Consider the following 21,302-nt stretch of genomic DNA (forward strand, 5'->3'; position numbering starts at 1 on the left):
GGGGTGGTTCTGGGAGTCTAATGAGAAGAATATACAGATTGTTCCAGAGTTTATAGCTTCAGGGGACAGGCAGTTATAAGTGTTCATGAGGGACAAACACAGGGCCTGAAAAGCTTCTCTGAGGTCATTCGAACTTGAGACTAGACCAAGAAAAGCCAGGGAGAGAGGGAAGGTCATTTTACGTAGACAAAGCCACAAGTCTGTAGAGGTCGGGAAGTGCCTTGGTATAAAGGGGACTTAGAGCTAGGGGAGAGAGTGTCATGGAAGCCTTGGCAACCAGAGAACTTCGTGAACACCTTCTAACACTGAGCCTTTGCTCTTGCCCTCCGAGCAGCGGCACATAAAGCCGGCTGTTGGTGCTCTCTGCTCTGGGGACCAACCACACTCGTCAGGACCTATGAGTCCAGCTGCTTCACTGTGCAAGGGCAGCAGTGGACGCAGGGGCCTCCCAAGGTCTCAGGTGAGCCGTCCTTCTCCTGAAGCCTGTCACATGCTTCTTGGTCCACAGAGTGGCAGAGGACCTGCATCCTGGCAGAGGAAGCTCCTCCATTCCAGCGCTCAAAGGAACTACCATACACACAAAAGCAGCATTCCCCAGAAACACTCACACACCCGGCCTTCTCCACTGCTATGCCTAGAAGCTCTTTCAGGGCTCTGCTAGGCTGGGGCTGGGGCTAAAGAGCCAAGCTCAGCTGCCTGAAAGAACATAGGCCTAGACTGGCCTCCAAGGGCTCAGAGGTGACCTACCTAAAGAAGGCCAAGAGGGCTAGAGTGACCAGTCCTCTCCCAAGGTCCTATTCCACCATGACACCAGTCTGTCATGGAGACAAGCCCTCTTGGGAAACTCACCAGCTTCTGGAAAAGGTGGCCCATGGTGACTTGGCTGTCCCATTGCTGCACCTTGGGGCAGAGGTTGTCGTAGAACTCCTTGTGGATCTCATAAATATCCTGGATCTTGTAGAAGATGGTCTCGATCTGCTGGATGGTGAGCACGGGCTGGGAGGTGGTGGCTGTGGCCTTCAGGGGTTTCATGGGCTGAAGAGGGACAAAGTGCAGAGGTGGGGATGAATGAACCAGAACGTTGGCAGGTCCCAGGCAGATTGTGACCCTAATTAACATACAATGCCGCCCAAGTCCTGCCTAGACAAGGCCGCTGAAGGCGGAGCACCTTGGACAGTTTCTGTCTCAGAGTTGGTGTCGCAGGTCCCAACAAGCCATTTGCAAAGAGAGGGAACCTGGCAGAAGCAATCTGCCAGGGCAGCCATGGCACATCCCTTCCCCCATCGGAGCTCACAACCCCTAACCCCTGGCTGCTATGTGTTCACTGCTCCATCTAACAGGTCCCTGGTCTCTTCCCCAACAGCCTCCTGCCCCAGTCATAAGCCTCTTCGTCACGCTTCAGTGGAAGAGAGTGTTGCCTGGGAGGCCAGCTCCTTAGCTGCTTCCTTTTGAGAAACAGAAGGCGGTTCTCGTACTCAGGGGGTCAAACCATGAAGAAACTGAAGACCAGCTCAAGCCAGGTCTGGAATGGTAACACTCCAGAGGGTGAGGCAGGAGGACTGCACGCAGACCAGCCTGTGCGACACAATGAGAGCCCGTCCCAACAAAACCAAACCACTGGCTCGGATTCACTGCTATCTCGGCTCTAGTCACTTGGTAAGGGAGAGGAGCAGGGACGACATGCCACCCTCCTACTTCCCACATCCGTGGCAGACACGTAGACATGGCTAAGTGAGCAGGATCTTTCCCACAGCGTGGGTTTTGGTCTCAAGACTCTTTCTCAATGCCTGTTGACATGAAAACGAAAGCAACCTTTCTTTGCTTATCTGCACCAAGATCACCCCGGCCGACAAGTGGAAGGGGCAGTGACTTGGTAACTCAGCCGCCCCTAAGCACTGCCTGGGATAAGGGGGCTTTGGGTGCACTCTCCTCAGAAAGGGCCTTTGGTATTTTCTAAATCACCCACAATGAGGCTGAGCATCATGGTGCGTGCCTGTGGTCCCAGCTGCTCAGGAGGCTGAGGCAGAAGGATTGCACAATTATAAGCATTTGATAACAGCCTGGAAAACAAAGGGAAACCCCCGCCTCAAATTTTAAAAAAATGAATCAACACTATACCCCAGTGGGCCAGCAGCGGACACACAGGCAGGGAGGACACACCTAACCAAAGGAGAGCAGCCTGTGTTAGATACGGCTAATACTCTTCTGTCTGACGGCAGCATGGAAAGGGTTCTCCAATAGCCTGTGTTTCCCTGCAGACCCAGGAGCAGTGGGGGAGAGGAGAGGGGTCCAGCCTGGGCTTACTGGGGCTGTCGACTCTCACAGGATGACGTCGTGAGCTGTCTAACAAGAGAGGCACTCTAGCAGATCAAGGGTGAGGCAACTGCTGGGATCACCCACCCTGAGCTGGTCACAGGAGCCAGCCTCCCAACTGTACTCCATCTTCCTGCTGATGGTGGCTAAGCCCACATCTGTCCACGAGAGACGTCTCAAATACCCAGACGATAGCTGACTTCTGACTTTCTTTGTCCTCCACAAAGTCCAGATACGATGACAAAGCCAGGGCCAAGAAGACCCACTGACCCTCTTGACACTAGAACCAAGTAGCCTTCAGTACCAAGTCCTTGCTAGAGGACAGGATGGGAGTCAAGCTGGGTCAGGCCAGGCAGTGTGGCCTGGAGCCCAGGGCCTGCCATTTAAATAGCTGTGGGCAAGTCACTCCCCATTTCTGGGTGTGTCATCACTGCACTAGCAGACTCCTGTTGGACTGACATGGTATTACTTTCTCAAGTCACACATTACATAAAGTATCTAGGGAGATGGCTCAGCAGTTGAGATTGCTTCCTGCTCCTGCAGAGGACCTGGGTTCAGTCCTCAGCACCCACACGACGGCTTGCAACCACCTGTAACTCCGGTTCCAGGGGATCTGATGACCTCTTCTTGTCTCTTGCTGGTGCGTGCATGTGGTGCACATAAACTCATGCAGACATGCACATATACATAGAAAAAAATAAATCTTTAAAAAAAAACAAAGTATCTATTACATGTTTGGCATATAGAAGACAAGCAACACTGTGAAAACTGAACCAAGTGCCAGACATAAGGGCGATCCCTAACACCCAGTGGTATGCCTGGAACACATACAATCCCAGACCTCATGGGGTTTCCAGTCTAGCAGAGGAGACAAATGAAACACAAGGAAACGATCCAGCATCTAATTATACGCACCAGTGAGTACAATGAAGAAAATAAGGAGAGGACCCCCGAGGCAGGATGGTCAGATGGCTTCTCCAGAGAGGGGACATTTACTCTGAGATAGAAACAGGGCGGCCTAAGGAGCTCACACTCATCAAGATTTCCTTGATGGCTGATCTCGGGCAAGGAGAGGAGCGGGGCTGAGGCAGGGCTGGATGGATCGCGGAGGACGGCCATGCAGAGAGAAGTACAGCTTTGACCACACAACTGACCATGCGTTCTGCAGGGGGATTTAAGCAGAGGGAGTGACACAAGCCTAGTATGTGGGAGATCATTTTGATGATCCCTGATCTCCTTCCTTAAGAACATTAGACTCTATTTGCAAAACGGACTGGAACAAATCAAACCACTTGGTAGCGGCCAGCGTGAGGCAGGATAATCCAAACTTGGATTGTAAATCCCAATCAAGTGGTTCCAAGACTGTACTGGAGCAGCTAGGTTAAGGCTTCCTGGAGGAGGTACAAGGAATGGGGCCTCTGAAGCTGGGGAGAGCTGAGCAGGTGGAGAGCTGCATGAACACAAGGGAGCAGGAGGAACCAGGAGGAAGGCATGGCGTTCTCCCTTGCCCAAGTGGAAGGATACAAGGGACTCCCCTGCAGATGTGATGTAACAGGCTACCCTTTCCATTTCATCTAAGACCCAACGGACAGGTACAAATCGCCCCAGAGCCCCAAAGCCACTCATCCTTGTATCGTGGCACAATCCCCACTCTGGAGGGAGCCAAGGAAGGAGGAGAACAGTCCTGGCAAGGTTAAGATTTCTCAGAAGCAGGCTGCTAGGGAAGCTACCTCCTACGCCAAGACAGGCCCAACAGCTCTGCTTCCTCCTAAACTTCCCACTGTCTACAAAAGGGGAAGAAAAGTCGTCTAACCAGGACCAGTCACATGGACCAGCCTGCACTGGAGGCATGAGACTTTCTCACCAGATGAAGGACGTTTGCTCTCACCCCCATCCTCCACAGGAAGGGGGAAGGGCTGGCTGGTCCTCAGTCAGTTATTTTTATCTGAAGATTCACATATAGGCCTCTGGGCCAGGAGGGGCTTAGAGGCCAGTCCCCTCTCACTGAGCTTTGACTCAACACTGCCAGGAGGGCCAGGGAGCTGGTACACCAGCTCCCTCCACTCTCCTCCCTGGTCCAGCTGCACGGCGAGGCTGAGAGAAAGGCTGTGAGGACTCTCAGAGAGAACCCCTGGGTGACCTCAACTCCGACCCTGGGAGCTTCTCCCAAGGACAGGGCTGGGCCAGTTCTGACCTCCCATAGTCATGTCTACTTAGTCCTCCAGCAAGCGGCCTTTCGAAACAGGAGAAAGAAATCTGCCCACTTCCTCCACCTCCCGTGGAGGCTTGGTCCCTGCCAGGCGCAGTTACTAACCTAGCCTTGGTTGCGTCTCGGAGCTCAGGGAGGTGTAGTTAACCTATCACACAGATAAGCAGGCGGAGATGCCCTAGGACTACGGACCCAAACGGCCAAAATGAAAGGCTAAGAGAAGGAGGCAATGGGGCTAGCTGTGGCAAACCACGGCTTCAAAGTGGGTTGGACTGTAGGCAACAGTCCACACCTGTACAGGACACATGTAGAACTACAACCCATTCAGTTTTCTCCTCTTTCTTTTACAGCCCCTCCCCCCTACCACACACACACACACACACACACACACACACACACACACACACAAACTGGTCTGGGTTCCCAGACCTCAAGAGTAACAGACAGGCATCAGTTAGGAACAGTGACTTGGAGAAGATTACTAAACCTGGCTCCAGCCGACACCCAGGGGCTGGGAACAGAGCCCCGGTGTGACTTTTCTGTCTGTGTGTTCTCTGTCTGCCTGTGTGTACAGTCTTGGGTACACAGGCCTAGTCCTTTGCATACCAGGAAGTATGAGGAGGAAACAAGACACTCTGCACTTCCAAGTCACTTTCCATTTTGAAGGCACTCCCTGAGGGATAAGGGGACCTGTGGTTAGAGGAGGGGAGAGAAAGCCGAAGGAAGGAAGGAACGCTTTTGCCTCTAAGCTAGACCACCCACGGAAAAGCAGCACTGAGCTCCTCAGTGGCAGAAAGGGGAGGCCTCCCAATTTGTGAAGGAGGGAGGGACGAGTCCTTATCTTTTAGGTTTATCCTGGGAGCAGAGGCTGGGGAGAGCCCAGCCCACCTACTCCCTGGGTCTTCCAGCAATAAAACCTTCCACCCTTCTCTCTGTCTCTCGGGCTCCTGAGCGGCCAGAGTGAACAGGGTGGGAGTGGCGGAGTGTGCAAATGCACAGCACAGCACAGTTGTGCCTCACGGCCAGAGTGAACAGGGTGGGAGTGGCGGAGTGTGCAAATACACAGCACAGTCGTGCCTTTGGGGCAGGAGCTGTTAGGAAGGTGTGGCAGGGAGAGGCTATCCTGGCTCCTAAATCTATCTTTGCCCAGATGAGAACATCTCATGAAGGAGGTTGGAATGTAAGAGAGGCATGCCTCTCAGGGGTACCTCCTCCTCCGTTGGGGTGTGTATGTGGGGGAGGGTAGCCCAAAGCCTCCTGCAGCCTCTAGAGTGCTGGGATTACAGGCACATACCATTATACTTGGCAAGACATCAATTTTCACACCCACAGGAGGCAGAAGCAGGAAGATAGTTCCAAGTTTGGGGTCAGCCTGATCGACATAGCAAGACCCTGGCTCAAAACAAAACCAAAAGGAACACAGGAGCCTTCCCTGTCTTTGCTCAGCTCTGTAGGAAATAGTAAGCCTGCCAGGTAACACACAGGCCCCTTTCTAAGAACTGAATACAGTTCACGATCCTCACTGCAGTCCCATGCAGAGGGCACTACTTGTGAACCCAGACTGCGGATGGAAACACGAAGCACACGTCTTCTCACTAAGGTGTGAAGTGGGGCTCACAGGCAGGCAGTCCCGTCCCTGTCAGACCTGCATTCTGCTAGTAATACAGCTTTGGATACAGTAACCCCAGGTCTGGCTGCCTCCTGTCTTTAGTACCCAGCACTGGACTAGGTCCCAAAGGATCACCCGATCTTCTCAATCCAGAGAGCGGGAGAGGTGCCAACTGTTTTGCTACCATTAGTTTGCTGTGGTCACCCACGTTCTGAAAACTCCAGTGTGTGTTTGGACTTTTCAAGGCAGAGGCCACACGACTTTTATTATGATATACTGCTAACATCATTCAACTTTATTAATTATTGCTAATAACTTATTGTACCTAATTTGTCTATAGGGTTGTATTCATAGGAAAATACACAGTATTTTAGTGTATCTAGGATTCAGTACTATCCAAGGTTTTTCAGGCACTCACTGCGAGTCCTGGAACAGATCCTCAAGAGAAGGGAGGGGGCAACTGTATAATCTTCAGATAAGAAAACCGAGGATCAAAGAGTTTATGCATAACTTTCCAAAGACAGTGGTCTTATCTGTTTGTTTTGAGACAAGGTCTCATTATCTAGCTCAGGTTGGCATTTAACTCATGACTGTCCAGCCTCAGCCTATGGAGTGCGGGAATTACAAGCATACACTCTCACATCTGGCAAAGCAGTGGTTTTTGAATCCCCAAAACATTTTTTGTTTGTTTTGTTTTTCAAGAAATGGTTTCTCTGTGTAGCTCTGGCTGTCCTGGAACTAGCTCTGTAGACCAGGCTGGCCTCAAACTCACAGAGATGGGCCTGCCTCTACCTCCTGAGTGCTGGGATTAAAGGTGTGCCCCACTACCACTCAGGGAATCCACAAAACATTTACAAAATAATGTAGTGGGTCCACACATAAGTGTAACTGTAGCACTTGGGAGGTGGAGGTTAAGGATCAGGTGTTCAAAGCCAGCCTCAGCTACAGAGTGAGTTCAAGACTACATAAGAAAGAAAGAGAGAAAGAGACGGGCAGGGAGAGAAGAGGAGCAGGACTAAAATAAAAGGCAAAGTGCCCCTGGACACACCTATATACACACATCCTAATAGCACCTGACCTTTACTGCTGATGATGCACACTGACATTCTTTTTCATTTGTTTTAAAATGCTGATTCAAGACTCCACACTTTCACAACCCACTAACGGGTCGAGATGCATAGTTTGTAAACAATGCACTATCCTGTTAACAGCAGGGTAAGGCTGTGTCCTAGTCCTGGCTCTAGATTCAGACCAGACTCCTATCTGCCATTGTCTCCCATTTGGGAATCATCACTGGGCTTACCAATAAACTCCCAGGGAGACTCTAAAACAAGCTCAGCACAGTGCCCTGCAAGTAGCTTTACATTTCAATAGCCATTCCTTGGGTAATAAATGTCACGACACTGAAAGACACCTCATATCACAGCAAGTATATAAACGTTATATTACTTACGAGGACCATCCTCTACTGATCTACGTTTATCTCTGATTCTCTAGCACTTTTTATTTGTTTGCTTTGTCTTTTTAGCTTTTTGAGATAAGGTTTTTGGACTGGCCTGAAATTCAATATGTAGCCCACCCACACTGGCTTCAAACTCATGATGATCCTCCTGCCTCAGTTTTTTTTTTTAAACAGTATTTTATGCGATCTGACTGCACAACACCCAGAGAAAAGAATTCACACTACACAATCACTCTGCATAATACCCAGACACATCTAATAAGCACTTTCCTCAAAGGCAAACGCATCTGTGTGGTGCTTTTATCTCTGGAGAATGTTTTAATAGTCACCACCCGATCTGATTCACACAACACCACCTTCATCGTTACCGAGAGCTCAGGCTGGTCTAACGCTTCTGCATTACAGCACTTTTAAAAACAGACATCTTCCATCTCACATTTCCCGACAGAGAGCCTTCAGGATGGTGCTAATGGTCTCTTTTTCCTGGGGAAGGGGAAGGACTTGGACCCAGGGTGACGAAGAGGTCTCAGCTTGATTGACTGGTAGACACTACCCAGAGCACAGTGTTGGGGAGGTAACAAGGTGCCCAGCGGTACATAGCACTTGTATCATTCATAATACAACGTCACAGTCATCACGACTGAATAGAGTGCTAGTCCTCCCACACCTGGGTGTCTTTTCCTGCCTCTCAGAGTGGGGTCATGGAGTGTCGGCAGTGACTGACCCAGTTCTCAGATGCCCAGCTGTGAACACGACAGCTGTTGTCTCTCCTGTATGGGTCCCCTTCCTCTCCAACGCCAAGAGCAGTTTTTGAGCACCACATTGGCTAACAGGGGCAACACCCTCCTTCAGGTACTCACCAGCAACAGGGCTTCCAGCTGGTTAATGTAGATTTCTTCACTGGCCAGAAAGCCTGAGAGAACCAGCTTCCTCATCTCCAGGCCCTTCCCTGCCTCCACCTGCAAGAAAGCAAGCCAAAAGCCAACAGCTCATGAGAAAAGGGCCAAAGCTCGATGCTTCTTTGCATTTTTCCCTCTTCTTTTAACCAACATGTTCAAAGGTGATAAAAAGCCAGATGATTAACATTTTTTTGGATTTAACATTATTACAGCTGTTTGTTTTCACAGAGACTCCCATTCTGTAGTCCAGGCTGGTCTGGAACCCACAGCAATGCTCCTGCCTCAACATCTCAAGTGCCGAGGTTGCCGTCATGAGCCTCCATGCTCTGCCAGGTACTGTCTTATAGAAATTTTGGAAAATCCTAGCATGTCAAAGAAAAAGCGGTCACCCACATTCCCACTACCATCTTGTGTTGCTTCCTCCCCCATCCTTCTCAGCTCTTCTGCTCTCAACCATTTTCTACCCGGTGAACCTTCTAACGGTGACTAGGGTCACCAAGGGCCTGCTTTACGTCTGGGCTGAAGAGGTAAGAGGGGATAAAGATACTCTCTCGTGACTAAGGCCGAGCCTGGTTACCAACAATGGAATGTCAAAGGACAGACAGCACCCCCCCCCCCCCAGAGGAAGTGATATATAAACTCAGATGGGGTTAGAGAATGGGACGGAAATGGGTATGGGAGCCCTGGCCTTGTGGCCACTTGTGCTGAGGTCTTCCTGTCCTAGGGGCTCAGCAATGTAACAGGTGTCAGCTGTGGGCCACCCACGCTCACCTCAGCCATTCCTTATGATGTAAGGCACAGACCCATGCTAGATTTCCCTTCCTCTTGAATTCCTGTTCCCCTGTGGTGGTGGATCATGCCTTGTTCAGCCCAGATGCCACCAACCAGCACAGTGGTTGGTACAGAGGAAATGTTAAAATTTATCTACCTTCAGTGAAAAGCATGGAATTGTCACCATGGAGGACCCTCAAGCTTTATTCCTGGCTGCTCTTCAGTATTTCTCCCTCTGCCATGTTTGGAAGCGTCCTTGGCTATCTCCAGGACTGGTTCCTCCCACCTAAGTTCTCCTAACTGACCTCTGAATTCTCCCTCTCTCCAGCCCACTGCAGTAAGGTCCATCTCCCAAGAACACCTTCTGGTCAAAGACTTGATAGAAATACTACAAAATTCAATTAGGAGAGATACGTTCACTTATCTGTTCACTCAACAAACAGTTACTGAATGCATGGCAGCCCCTATGGCTACAACAGGAAAGAAGCAGAACCCTGTGCCTGCTGTCACCTGGTTTATAATCCAGTCGGAGAGAAAGACAATGAAATAAACAAACAAATAAATAGAGAGGACATCAATTGTGACCTGGGCTGGAGCAGATCTTACCTAAATATCTGCAGCGGCCTCAGGGTCTTCCCTATCTCTGCCTTCCCAACAAGCGAGTCATGCTCAGCCCCTGAAGCTGGCCTCTCCCTGCTTGCGGGGCCTGATGCGCCCTTCCCTTGGCTAAGTGACACCTCTTCCCAACAGCACAGTTGAAGTCTCACTTCTCCCCCCAGCCTCAGCACCTAAAACCTGTATAGCCTTGAGGTTACCTGCCTGGCTAGTGGGTGATCTCCCGCAGGCCTTTGCAACAACTGTATTACACTCTTCTTCCCCAAGGCAAGCCTCAATCCAGTGTCACATCTGACCTTTACTAAGAAAGCCTTTTAACTCCTCTCCATACTTGCTTTACGGCCTCAGGCACCCACACTGAAGTGGGCTCTGCATTTCCCCATTGTACAATAGAAACAAATGAGACTGTAAAGAGGCAGAGTGGGCACCCACCCCAGGTCCTCCAACACCAGCTCACCCTTGGGATGATGTCCTCCCTCTGCTGCACCCTTTCCAAGCTTGTACTTATACACCTATTGTCTCAAACAGCTCCCTTCTGGGCATCAAACGCACATCCTTAGAGTGAGCCAGAAGAGTGCATCAAGCCACCAGAAACCTCTCAAGCCACAGAGAAAACCCACCCCAGTGTCCCAGAAGGCTTTCCGAAGGAGTATTCTTCACACCTTTTCCTAAGTGGTTCAAAGGTCTGAGGCTGCTGGGCCCCCAACTCTAAAATGTTCTCTCACCCTAGAGTAAAGAGAACGATGACTCCACAGGTGTCCAGGTGTGGCTCCCTCAAACCTATGCCTGTGTAACTTGGATGACTCGGGGACTTGGTGGGTGTGATTAAATATAAGAAGATTCCTGGATTACCTAAGTGGGCCTTTAGCAGTCATAGGGTCCCCTATAAGAGGGAAGTAAGAGAGCAGGCAATGTGACAATGAGGTGGGGGGGGGGGGGGTAAAGGCTGAATTGCTGGCTTTTAGGCTAGAGAATGGGACCTGCAGCCAGGGAGCGTAGGGGAAACGCAAAATGGGTTTAGTCCTTGAAAGCTTCCAGAAGCTATGCAAGGCTCTAGATCAGGTTTGTTTGTTCCTAGCCGTACGTTTGTGGCGATCTGTTTCGGCAGCAGTACGAACTCAGGACAAACCCCACATGAAGGAAGGGCAGAGTTATTTATTGATGGCTTCCCAGCTACCAGGACCTGTGCTAAATGCTCTTCATGGGCATCTCACAATCTGGTAGGTGTAACCATGAGGGCCCTGAGGCACAGAGGGTGGGAACGGCCAGTTGCTTGGAGACAGCCCAGCCTCCAACACAGCCTGGAGTACAGATCAGAGTTGGCAGCAGGGCTCCAGCCCTCAGGCCGGGGTCCGCAGTGGCCTCCCAGCTCTTCCCAAACCTGACCTGCACTTGCCCTCCACTGCAGACCACTGCTCCCCTTCTGCACCTCCTTCCTCCCTTGTCGTCCCCCGACACCCAGGCATTACCTGAGCATCTGGTAAACACCTCATAGAGAGGTGAGCTCCTTAGTGCTCCTTAGGCTCTGGAGATCAGGCGGTCTGCAGGCCCTGCTCGGAAGAAGCCTTCTCTCGATGTGGAGCAAGACCCCTCGGCCTTTTAACAGTCTATTTTAACACGACCCTCACCTCATAATCCTATCCCTAAGACTGGTTTTGAGACGAGATCTCTGGAAGACTGGCTCTTAAAAGGTGATAATCAGTCACCGCCCCCCAGAGTCCCCACTCTGGGTTACACCCCTAAAATTCAAGCGAGGATGGGGTGTAGGCACTTGAGAGTTTAGTGATGTGAAATTAAGCCCTGTAAATCTTACTAATAGTACCTGTTGCTTAGTTAGCCCTAAAGAGACTACTTCCATCTTTGGACAACGGGCCGCTCTCTCGAGATCCTATGTGTTTCTTTCTGCTTTGGAACAATCTGGAAATAGTTGTACCTGCTTCTTGAGTTACTGTCTGGTTTCTGCCCTCTTGCAACGTACCCGATACACTTAAAAACAAGTAAGTAAATAACAACGGTGAATTCACAACTGTTTCTTCCGTCCTTGTAGGGGACCTGCTTGTCTCATAAAACACCAGGGCTCAGCATTCATTTGCTCCTTCACTACTACAGGCCGGACTCTGCTAACACAGTGCAGAGACGGTTGTTCTCGGCATGTTTTCCAGAGACGCCCATGTGCACCGAACACCCTGGGCAAATGCTCTGCCACACAGCTAGCCTTTCCCCAACACAGGAAAGCTGTCATCTCTTTCTCTCCACTCAGGGCTGATAAACTACAGCCCCAGTGAACCCCTTTATCCCCAGCAATTTACACAGCCTGCTAGGCTGAAAGTCTGTCATCTCGAGGCTCCCAGGACACTACGGCAGTATCTATTGATAAGCTGTGGCCAGCTCTGGCCTGGGCTTCCGCAGTGTTTAGGGGCTAAATAAAGCCTCCTAAGGTTTGGTTCTCGGCCAAGTCAAGAAACAATCTTTCCAGGGCCCTTTATCTTTTCCGAGGCCACAGTGGCGGCTGAGCAGGCGGGGCCCGCTCTTGCTCTACTTTAAAGCCATAAGCTGAGCAGCAAGGGCCTTGGACTCTGCAGACAGCACAGGTTAGCCCATGGGCCATACCAGTTTGCAAGGAACACTTAGCACAGCTGGACCCTGTCCTACCTAAGAGAGTGCAGTACATGGAGTCTCTCCTCTCCCCAAGGGCTCCTTCTCTTGGTGGTAGATCTTCATGGTCTACCTGGATGCGATCTAAAGCTCTGGGCAGATCCCATACTCCACACATGTGTAAGAACCTCAGTTGCTCATGACCCACCACTACAGCCCGGTCGCACTGGCGTGTTACTTAATACCATTCTTTACAACTGTTTTTTTTTTTTTTTCTTTTTGAGACAGAGTCCTTATATATGGCCTTAAATTTGTCCTCCTCGGCCTCAGCCTCCAAGCACTGGGATTATAGGTATGTACCACTAAACACAGCCAGTGCTGATATTCTCTCTCTTTCCTTTTTTTTTTTTTTTTTTTTTGAGACAAGTTCTCACCAGTTAGACCAGGATGACCCTTGAATTCACAGAGATTCTCCTGCCTCTGCCTCCCAAGTGCTGGGATTAAAGACATGCTCTACCACGCCCTACTAAGTACTGATTTTTTTTTTTTAAAGACAGTCTTATCCTAAGCCTTATATCAAATCATAGGAATGATGTATGAGTCCTATTTCTTCTTCATCTACATTAAACCATGTATTTAACTTGAAGATGTATATATCAAGGTGTCACCTATAATCGTCCCTCAAGTCACCACCCCTGTGGCTCATACTTCAGGAAACACCCAGGGGGAGCTGGAGACCTGCTGGAGCCTGAGAGAGTAGGAGAGACCGAGTGGCTGAACAGGAATACAGGCATTTCAGACAATCCATTCTCTTTAAGCACAGAATACCACCTGAAGAGTTAATATGGAATACAAAAGGGCTTTTTATTCCTGACAAATGAGTTCCTTGAAATAGCAGCCTCCACCAGGCCCCACCCGTCAGCCCTCTCTACCTTTAAATAGAACCGTGTGAAAATCTTTTTGGAAAAGTATGCACCGTTTTGCAGATGGGATGTGATGTTGCTATCAGTATCCGCATTAGGAGTTTACAGATCGTTAACTCCTCAAAGGAAGCTGGGCTGTGTGTGAGACCCAGCAAGCTCCAGCTCCGGCTCTGGAGAAGACTGCCAGCCAGCTATGCACCTACCCCTTAGGAAGATGAAGCACCTCGGAGATTACAGCGCAAGCAGGATTGATTTATAGGGCTGGCGTTTGGGCAAGTGCACAGCAACACAACTACTGTTTAAGGTAAGTACTCCTGAAGCAAAGTAATAGCAAAGAGCAAATTGCCTTGGAGTCCTACCAGCTGCCACGGAGGAGTGAGCCAAGACCATCTGCAGCCAGGACGCTGAGAGCACCATCTAGAAAGGCCCTTGGTCCCCTGCACACCTGCATGTGCGCACAGGTTCCTGGTCCAGCCCTGACTCAATCAGAAGTGCTCTCTCTCCTCCTCTGAATCTGGGGGCCTTTTTGTTGTTTCTGAAACAGTCTACTCATAACCCATACTGACTTGGAACTCACTACGTAGTTCAGGCTGGCCTTGAACATGGTGCTCCCCCTGCCTCAGTCTCCTGAAGTCACCACCACACCTGGCTGCTGGTATTCTCTGATCGGAATGCTTCTCACGGCCTGGATGCTCTCTGACTTCACTTTCCTGTCCCCCTTGAACTTGATCCTTGACTCTGTGAGCAAGGACCCTGCCTTGTTCCCTTGTCGCCTCCACGGAGCCAGGCTGAGCGCTTAGGCTGGAACACAACCTGACAGCATTCGTGGAAGGGGCTGATGGGCTCGAACTCCACTTCCCTGCAGCCCTGGTCTATCTAAGGCCAAGCCCGATGGAGGAAATGGTGTTGGAGAGGTATTACAGATGAGCAAGAAGCTCCCAGGCTGAAGTTAACTCCAGAAACACCGAAGCAGGGACGAGAAGGGGGAGGGAGGGGGAGGGGAAGGGAGAGGAGGGCTCTATCCAGGCATCATGGGACCTGGGAGGAAGGATGATGTCAGGCCTGCTGTGTGTCCAGGACCCCTTTGACAACCATGTGCCACCCACCAAGAACACCTTTGAGATGAAATAAGGCCAGGAATCTGGCATAGCTTTTGTGTGTCCAGACAACTCTCAGTCATTCCAAAAATTCTCACTGGTCTCAGGCATATACCCGGCACCACGCAGTGGTCAGCAGTGAGCACGATGAAGCTATATACCACAACCCAGAGAAAGGAAGTGCCTAGGAGGCAGCATGAGTGGTGCTGATACCTGTGCATTAGGAACCTTATCAACCGGCCATCCCTTGACTGAACTCCAGCATGCTCCTTGGATCATAAAGAGACTGGTGGGAAGGCTGGCCAAAACCGAAGTACAGAGGTCTTGTGGGTCCGAGGGCCACGACTTACTCCGGTACTCTAAACTAGCACCAGATTACCAAACAGAGATGCGGTGCCAGGATCCCATTGCAGCTCCCACCCAAGCCTGCAGTCCCTGCTCCACCCCAACCCCGCGTATCTGCCACCTACCTAACCTGGGTCTGCAGTCTATTTTTAACCTCCATGAGCTCCTTCTTGGAGCCACACCGGAGTGTGGGTAGAGCTGCGATCATCTCATGGTAAGGGAAGACTCAGGGAGTCTCAGACACCTAGTCCTGCCGATGTGTTGGACACCACACCCTCCGGGGCCCATGTGGTTAGGCAGCTGGCTTTGCAGTGTGCATACTCCCTACTACAGTCCCCACAGGCCCTCCCTCTGGGCACAGAAGAGAGGAATGACAGGCTGTGGCTGGAGTTCTTAAAGGTAAGTGTAGGTGAGAGAAAGACCAATCCCGGAGCTGGCATTCCCGGGGGGGGGGGGGGGGACTGGACCCCTGGGGAGAGGAAGGGCAGAGAAGAAGGCAAAGTATTGGCCCAGCCTCTTCCCTCCTGATCTGACTCTCTAGGCGCTCTGATGCAGGTTTACAGCCCTAGAGGAGGTGGGCCAGTCCTGCCTATGCCCACCCTGGGGAAAATGCTTACCTACCTGACAGCTGTTCCCACCCCCTCTCCCTAGCTGATTCAATGATTTCCCTTCAAGCAGGTCCAAGTGACCCCCGACTCTTGATCTTTCTAAATGACCACTTGCATCAGTCAAGAGGCATCAAGTCGCCAGTCTCCTCCTTGGAAAAGGGGCAGCTCCCACGGCCACACTTCACAAATGCCCTTCTCCTCTGGTTGCCACGGAAACAATGAATTATTGCCCACCAGTTTCAAGTCAGCCAGCTCCTCTAGGGGCAATAGACTCACATCAGTGACAGGCCACCAGGTGACTCATGTCACTGCCAAAAAAGATCCCCTAACACAGCTGACTGAGGGGAAAGCCAGCAGTCACTGCCCCTGAGGACAACTGGTACAGTTGGGCAAGCAGGCGCTCCACCTCTCCCTCAGGAACAGCTGCTGAGAGGGCACAGCCCTCCATCCTCCGGCAGGAACGTACCAGCCCATCTCACGCTGAGTTAAGACTCTTCCACTCAGCCATGAGGCTTGTGCACACATCAGCCATTTCTCTCCAAACACGGCTTCAGCATCAGTCAAGAGCTGCCAGCCCTGCCCCCTCCCCACAAGCATCCAGGGCGTGTCACATTCCCACCTTCACGGCCACCAAGAAGGGGGACCCTGAGCCGGGGCTGGTCGGGGTTCCCAGTTCACACTCCTCCAGGAGAAACACATCTTCATCCTCCAGAACCTTGTCCAAAAAGCCTATTGCCTCCTCTTCCTCTTCCATGGCAGCCAGAGCCGCAGAGGGCAAACAGGAAGCAGGGTCCACGCAGCGGCGGCAGCAGCAGCGGCGGCGGCGGCGGCGGCAGCAGCAGCAGCAGCAGCAGCCGCCGCGCGCCCCAGCAGGGAGGCAGGCAGCGGACGGGCGGGCGGGGAAGAGCGTAGGGCAGGCCTACACCAGCATGTTGGCCTCCGCGGAGTCGGTCCTGGCACCGGGCCACCGGCTCGCGATGAAAGGCTCCATTATGAACCTTTTCCTGCTGCCGCTTTCCAGCCGTCCTGCGCGCCGGGCCCGCCTCCCGCGTGTCCCCACCCTGCGAAAGGGGAAGCGGGGCCTCCGGGCAGCCGCTCGCGGGATGAACGCAGGGCAGGGGCGGCAGCCAGTGTCCTCCGCGGTCCCTTCCTTCTTCGGGCGCCGCTCCGCTCGCCCCAGGCCCGCTGCCGGGGCTCGTCCAGGCGCCCTGCCGCTGCGCTGCCGGCCCCACAGAGCCCGCCCTTTCTGGACCCGGAGGCCCGATTGCTCCAAATGCACAGGAAGCGCACGTCTTGACTTGCGAGGTGGAGCTGCTCGTTCCCTCTGTGGTCACCGGGCGGGCGAGCGGCTGGCGGAGGCTTCTGGAGCAGAGGAGGGAGGGAGGGAGGAGGCCGCAGACAGGCCGGGCGGGCGCGGGGGGAGGTCTGCTTCCCAGAGACAAGCTTTATTTACAACTTCTCGCCGGAGCCCTCGGGCAAGGGGGGTGGGGGCGCACAGGAGAGCGGCTTCCCCCAGAAGCCACCCTTCATCCGTCTACGTCCCAGTGGGATCGTCACCAGCCAGAGCCCCCTTCGCACCTCGGCCTCCACAGCACCTTCCCGGCGGGGAGGCCCACTGCCGGTGAGAAACCGCAGTTGCCATTGCACCACGGTAGAGTGAACAAGGCTTTGTATTTGTACAGCACGGGACTGGCCTGCTTCATGCTCAACCCGAGCACAGTGCCAGACAGGGTCCTAAGCACGTGTCACTGGGCACTATGGACCACCCGAGAGCCACATCATGGTCAGGTGCTGCTGGCAATGGCACTTCCTTGGGAGTATTTCCGTTCCACACAAGGGGAGAGCCAGCCCCACAAGGCCAGGCAGGGCACACACTCTAGGACAGGTGGCATTATCCACCCTCCTCGCTACCAGAGTGCTTCCCTCCATATTCCAGAAACCAAATTCATGCAGAGGGTTGAGGCTCACAACCCAGCCAGTCCCCTTACCCTGACCCTAAGAGACACACACCCACGGGGGAGGAGTCTAGGGCCAGCTGCGGGAACTCTTTCACAACTCAACATCCAAGGCAACTGTGGCACATCTCTAGCACTCATTCCAAGTTCAGGTAAGGCAAGCACTGAGCCACAGAGGGCAAAGAGCACCCTGAAGAAACCACCACGGCTCCAGCTAATTAATGTTCCCCAAAGGCAGGCAACACAGGCTCAAGTTTGCCAAGTCTGTATTCTTTATGGTTTTAGTTTTGTTTTGAGACAGGATCTCTGTATGTCGCCAAGCTAGACTTGGTTTTTTGTTTTGTTTTGTTTTAATTTTACTGTGCATGTATGATTGTTTTGCCTGCCTCTGTGTGTGTGTGTGTGTGTGTGTGTGTGTGTGTGTGTGTGTGTACCAATTGTGTGTCTCATGCTTGCAGTGGTCAGAAGACCTCAGATCCAGTTCAGATCCCCTGGAACAGTAGTGACAGATGGTTGTGAACCACCATGTAGATGGAGGAACTGAACCCAGGTCTTCTGCAAGAATAGCAAGTGCTTGTAACCACTGAGCCATCTCCCCAGCTCCCTACAGTTGTTTTTGAGAGGAAGTCTTTCTGTGTGGCCCTGGCCATCCTGGAACCAGCTCTGTAGATCAGGCTGGCTTGGAACTCAGAGATCTGCCTGCCTCTGTCTCATCCTGTGGCACCACACATAAGGGAAAACATGAATGCTTATACAAAATCTCCTGACTTTAAAAATGAAAGCAAGTAATTTACATTTTTAAAAAAGCACAGCACATTGTAAACCACATCTCTGCTCTGAGCTAGGCTTAAGGATGCCTTTATTCTTGCAACTGGTTGTTAGCTGTGGTTATATGGGAGGAGTTTCCTCTTAAGTGTCCTTCTGTCCCATCGCCTCTTAGAATATCCGGCAGCCTGGAATAAAATCCAGCTTCATATACCAACCCACCACTTTATCTTTGTCAATCTGTGGAACAGGTGCCCCCAACCAGGTGGTGCCGTGTCTGAATCTGTCCGTCAAAACCTCATGTGCCTTTTATGACGGCCTTTCATACACAACACAAGTGGCAATCATACAGCCACCAGGCAGAGTCAAACAGTTGAGGCCATTTCCAAAGGAAGGCAAACTGTCTCAGCTGGGGCCACTATGTCAATTCTTCTCTACTCTGTTGAGCACCTTAGCTGAGAAGCAGCATGTAGAAGGCCAGTGGGGATGAAAGGGAACGAGTGGTTTCTCATCCCACTCCTTAACACATTTTCTGGAACTCTGAAGTCTGGGGGAGGCTCTTGCCATTTGGTCAATAGCAGAAAACCTGCCCTCACCAGATGCAGGCTCCATCCTGTCACCCAAACTGAAACAGACTGAGAGAGGTGTGATGGGATCTCTAGCGCCTGGGCCAGTCCGGTTCTGTCCCACCAGGGCCCTGCAAAGACATCTCGTACCCGTCATCCATTACTTTCTCTCTCAGTCCAGTTTTGCTCTGGCTGAGTTATAAATAGCCAAGACACATCTGAAGGGCCCTCTCGAGGCACAATTCCTCATTTGGTTTGGGCGGGTGAGGCTGTTCCCATGGTTTGGGAACAGCCAGGCTTGGCATTCCCTAGGGCACAAGTGTGCCAGCTCAGTGCCCTGTGCTACAGGTTCTTCTGTCTTCTACCCTGTGGGCTCTACATGCACAGCATACAGTATCCAAGTGGGTCAGACCGGCAGGCAGCACAATAGGGTCTTTCTATGTCCCTACTGCCAACCCAAGAAAACTTGAGGTACCCTGAAGCAGTCTAATTTTAGGGTACCTTAACTTCCCCACACTCCTACTCATAGTAGACTCAATACCCACTTCTTCCCTAAACCCTTGAACCTCACAGAACTGCTCCCCAAACATCCAAGACTACCCCACCCACTCCAACTGGTTGGAAATTCCAGTGAGTAACAAGAATGTCCCCTTCAGTGGACACAGAGGCTCCACTCACAGGCCCTCCGTCCTCCCTCTGGAGGGGAAATGACTCACAAATCCCCAGGGTGCTCCCTCCCATTCCCTCCCAAATGTGCAAGAAGGCCCCAGACCTAGGTTTCCTCTCTACTTTGACTGCCCAGCCTGGTTCCAGACCCTTCTCTCCAGAGAAACAGCCAATATGACCCTTGTCCTCTGATTTTCTCGAAGTGCTCGGGCCTCTGGGGCCACACAGTGGGTTTAGGTCGATCTTTCCTCCCGCCTCCTGTACCCATGAAGTCATGGTTCAAGGTCCCATCCCACAGCCCTACGCTCCCAGCCTTTGGAGAGCTGACCTCATCCCCCTCTCCTGCACTGTCACCTCTAGACCTGAGACCTGCACAGGCAGCTGCATCTCCTCACCTGAAGTCAGAGCAGCAACCCCCCTCAGCTCCTCAAATCCACACCAATAAGCCCCTCCTCTTCCCCACCCCAGCTTCCCTTCTGGCCTCGCCACTTCCATCAGTGGGCTGTCACCCTGTGGCTCTGTACCCACGGCCCCACACACCCCTTTTACCAAACTCTTTGCTTCTTCTGTCTTTCCCTCTTCCAAACCACAGGCCAGCTAGGCTCTGCAACACCTCACACCTACACAGCCCTTAAAAAACATTGCACTGGGACTCCCCATCTCCTTTGTCCATCTATCTGCTCATTGGCACATGTGCATCACACCCCGAGGAGGCCTGGCATGTGTGACCAAACCGTACCACTGGTATACTCTCAAATCCCCGAGGTGAGGGACGTACGAAAAGTAGGATGGCGTGAACACAGGTATCCATGCCAAGGAAAAACTTCACTGGAGAGTGTCTGCTGACTAAGGCAGTAATGGGGTGAGAGGGCGGAGGCAGAGAAGGCCATGTGTGGGGAGCTGAAGACTGCAGGCTTTGAGAAGGGAACCTGGTGGGCCTCTGAGCAGCACCTGGAAACAGGGAGGTCTTCCCAGGCAAAGGGAGGAAGGCCCAAAAGAAAGGGCTTCTTCCTTTCTTTCCTTTTGGCTGGAACCCAGGGTCTTGTATAAGCTATTTCACTCCCCAGCCCTAGGGACGGTTTCTTGAGGAGCTTCACGAAGCAGTTAGGGGACAGGAGAGAAAAGAAGCAGGACATAAGTACACAGAGGGCAGCTGAAACAGGAGCATGGAGGACAAGGGCCGTGAACTTCCTACTGCAGCACGGTACCAATGGAGACTTCTGACACAAGGGCCGTGAACTTCCTAGTGCAGCACGGTACCAATGGAGACTTCTGACACAAGGGCCGTGAACTTCCTAGTGCAGCACGGTACCAATGGAGACTTCTGACACAAGGGCCGTGAACTTCCTAGTGCAGCACAGTACCAATGGAGACTTCTGACACAAGGGCTGTGAACTTCCTAGTGCAGCACGGTACCAATGGAGACTTCTGACACAAGGGCCGTGAACTTCCTATGGCAATAGGTATCGGTCAAGACTGTTGACACCTGCTAGGTCAACATCTCAAAGCCTGCAGTGGGTTGTCTGTCTGTCTGTCTGTCTGTCTGTCTCTCTCTCTCTCTCTCTCTCTCTCACACACACACACACACACACACACACACACACACACACACACACGGAGGGATTTCTTCACATTCAAATCTCCACCCTCACTCCCTTACCAACTCAATCAGCAAGCACTTATTAACGGCCTACTGTATACCAGGCATTGTGCTCACATTCAGAATGTAGTGGCAAATGGGGAACACTGCCCTTTGTGGAGCTGACGTCTCAGGAGCAGATTGGTCATGTGACTGACTCCCACGGGTGTGCCAAAGGAAAGGCAGGACTGACTGGGGAGGGGCACATTTTAGTTATGTTGTTGAGGTACAACTCCAGAAAGGGTAACGTGGAAATGGCTATTGT

The 21,302-nt window shown here is 51.9% G+C and overlaps 1 protein-coding gene across 3 annotated transcripts in view; it reads right to left on the bottom strand.

The window, feature by feature from the left end:
* Abr (ABR activator of RhoGEF and GTPase) overlaps positions 1–21,302 on the bottom strand; it is a 146,904-nt gene that overhangs the window by 63,957 nt on the left and 61,645 nt on the right. For 2 of the 3 annotated variants that reach the window (XM_059271234.1, XM_059271233.1), the window contains 2 exons: positions 8,454–8,552; positions 850–1,035 (listed from right to left, as the gene is read on the bottom strand). In XM_059271234.1, coding sequence (XP_059127217.1) covers positions 850–1,035; positions 8,454–8,552 — 285 coding nt within the window. Of the gene's footprint in view, positions 1–849; positions 1,036–8,453; positions 8,553–16,065; positions 16,235–21,302 lie in introns of those variants that run through there. The other variant, XM_059271235.1, reaches the window with a different exon arrangement.

The sequence above is a fragment of the Peromyscus eremicus genome, chromosome 8a (genome assembly GCF_949786415.1).
Source record: "Peromyscus eremicus chromosome 8a, PerEre_H2_v1, whole genome shotgun sequence".
NCBI lineage: Eukaryota > Metazoa > Chordata > Mammalia > Rodentia > Cricetidae > Peromyscus > Peromyscus eremicus.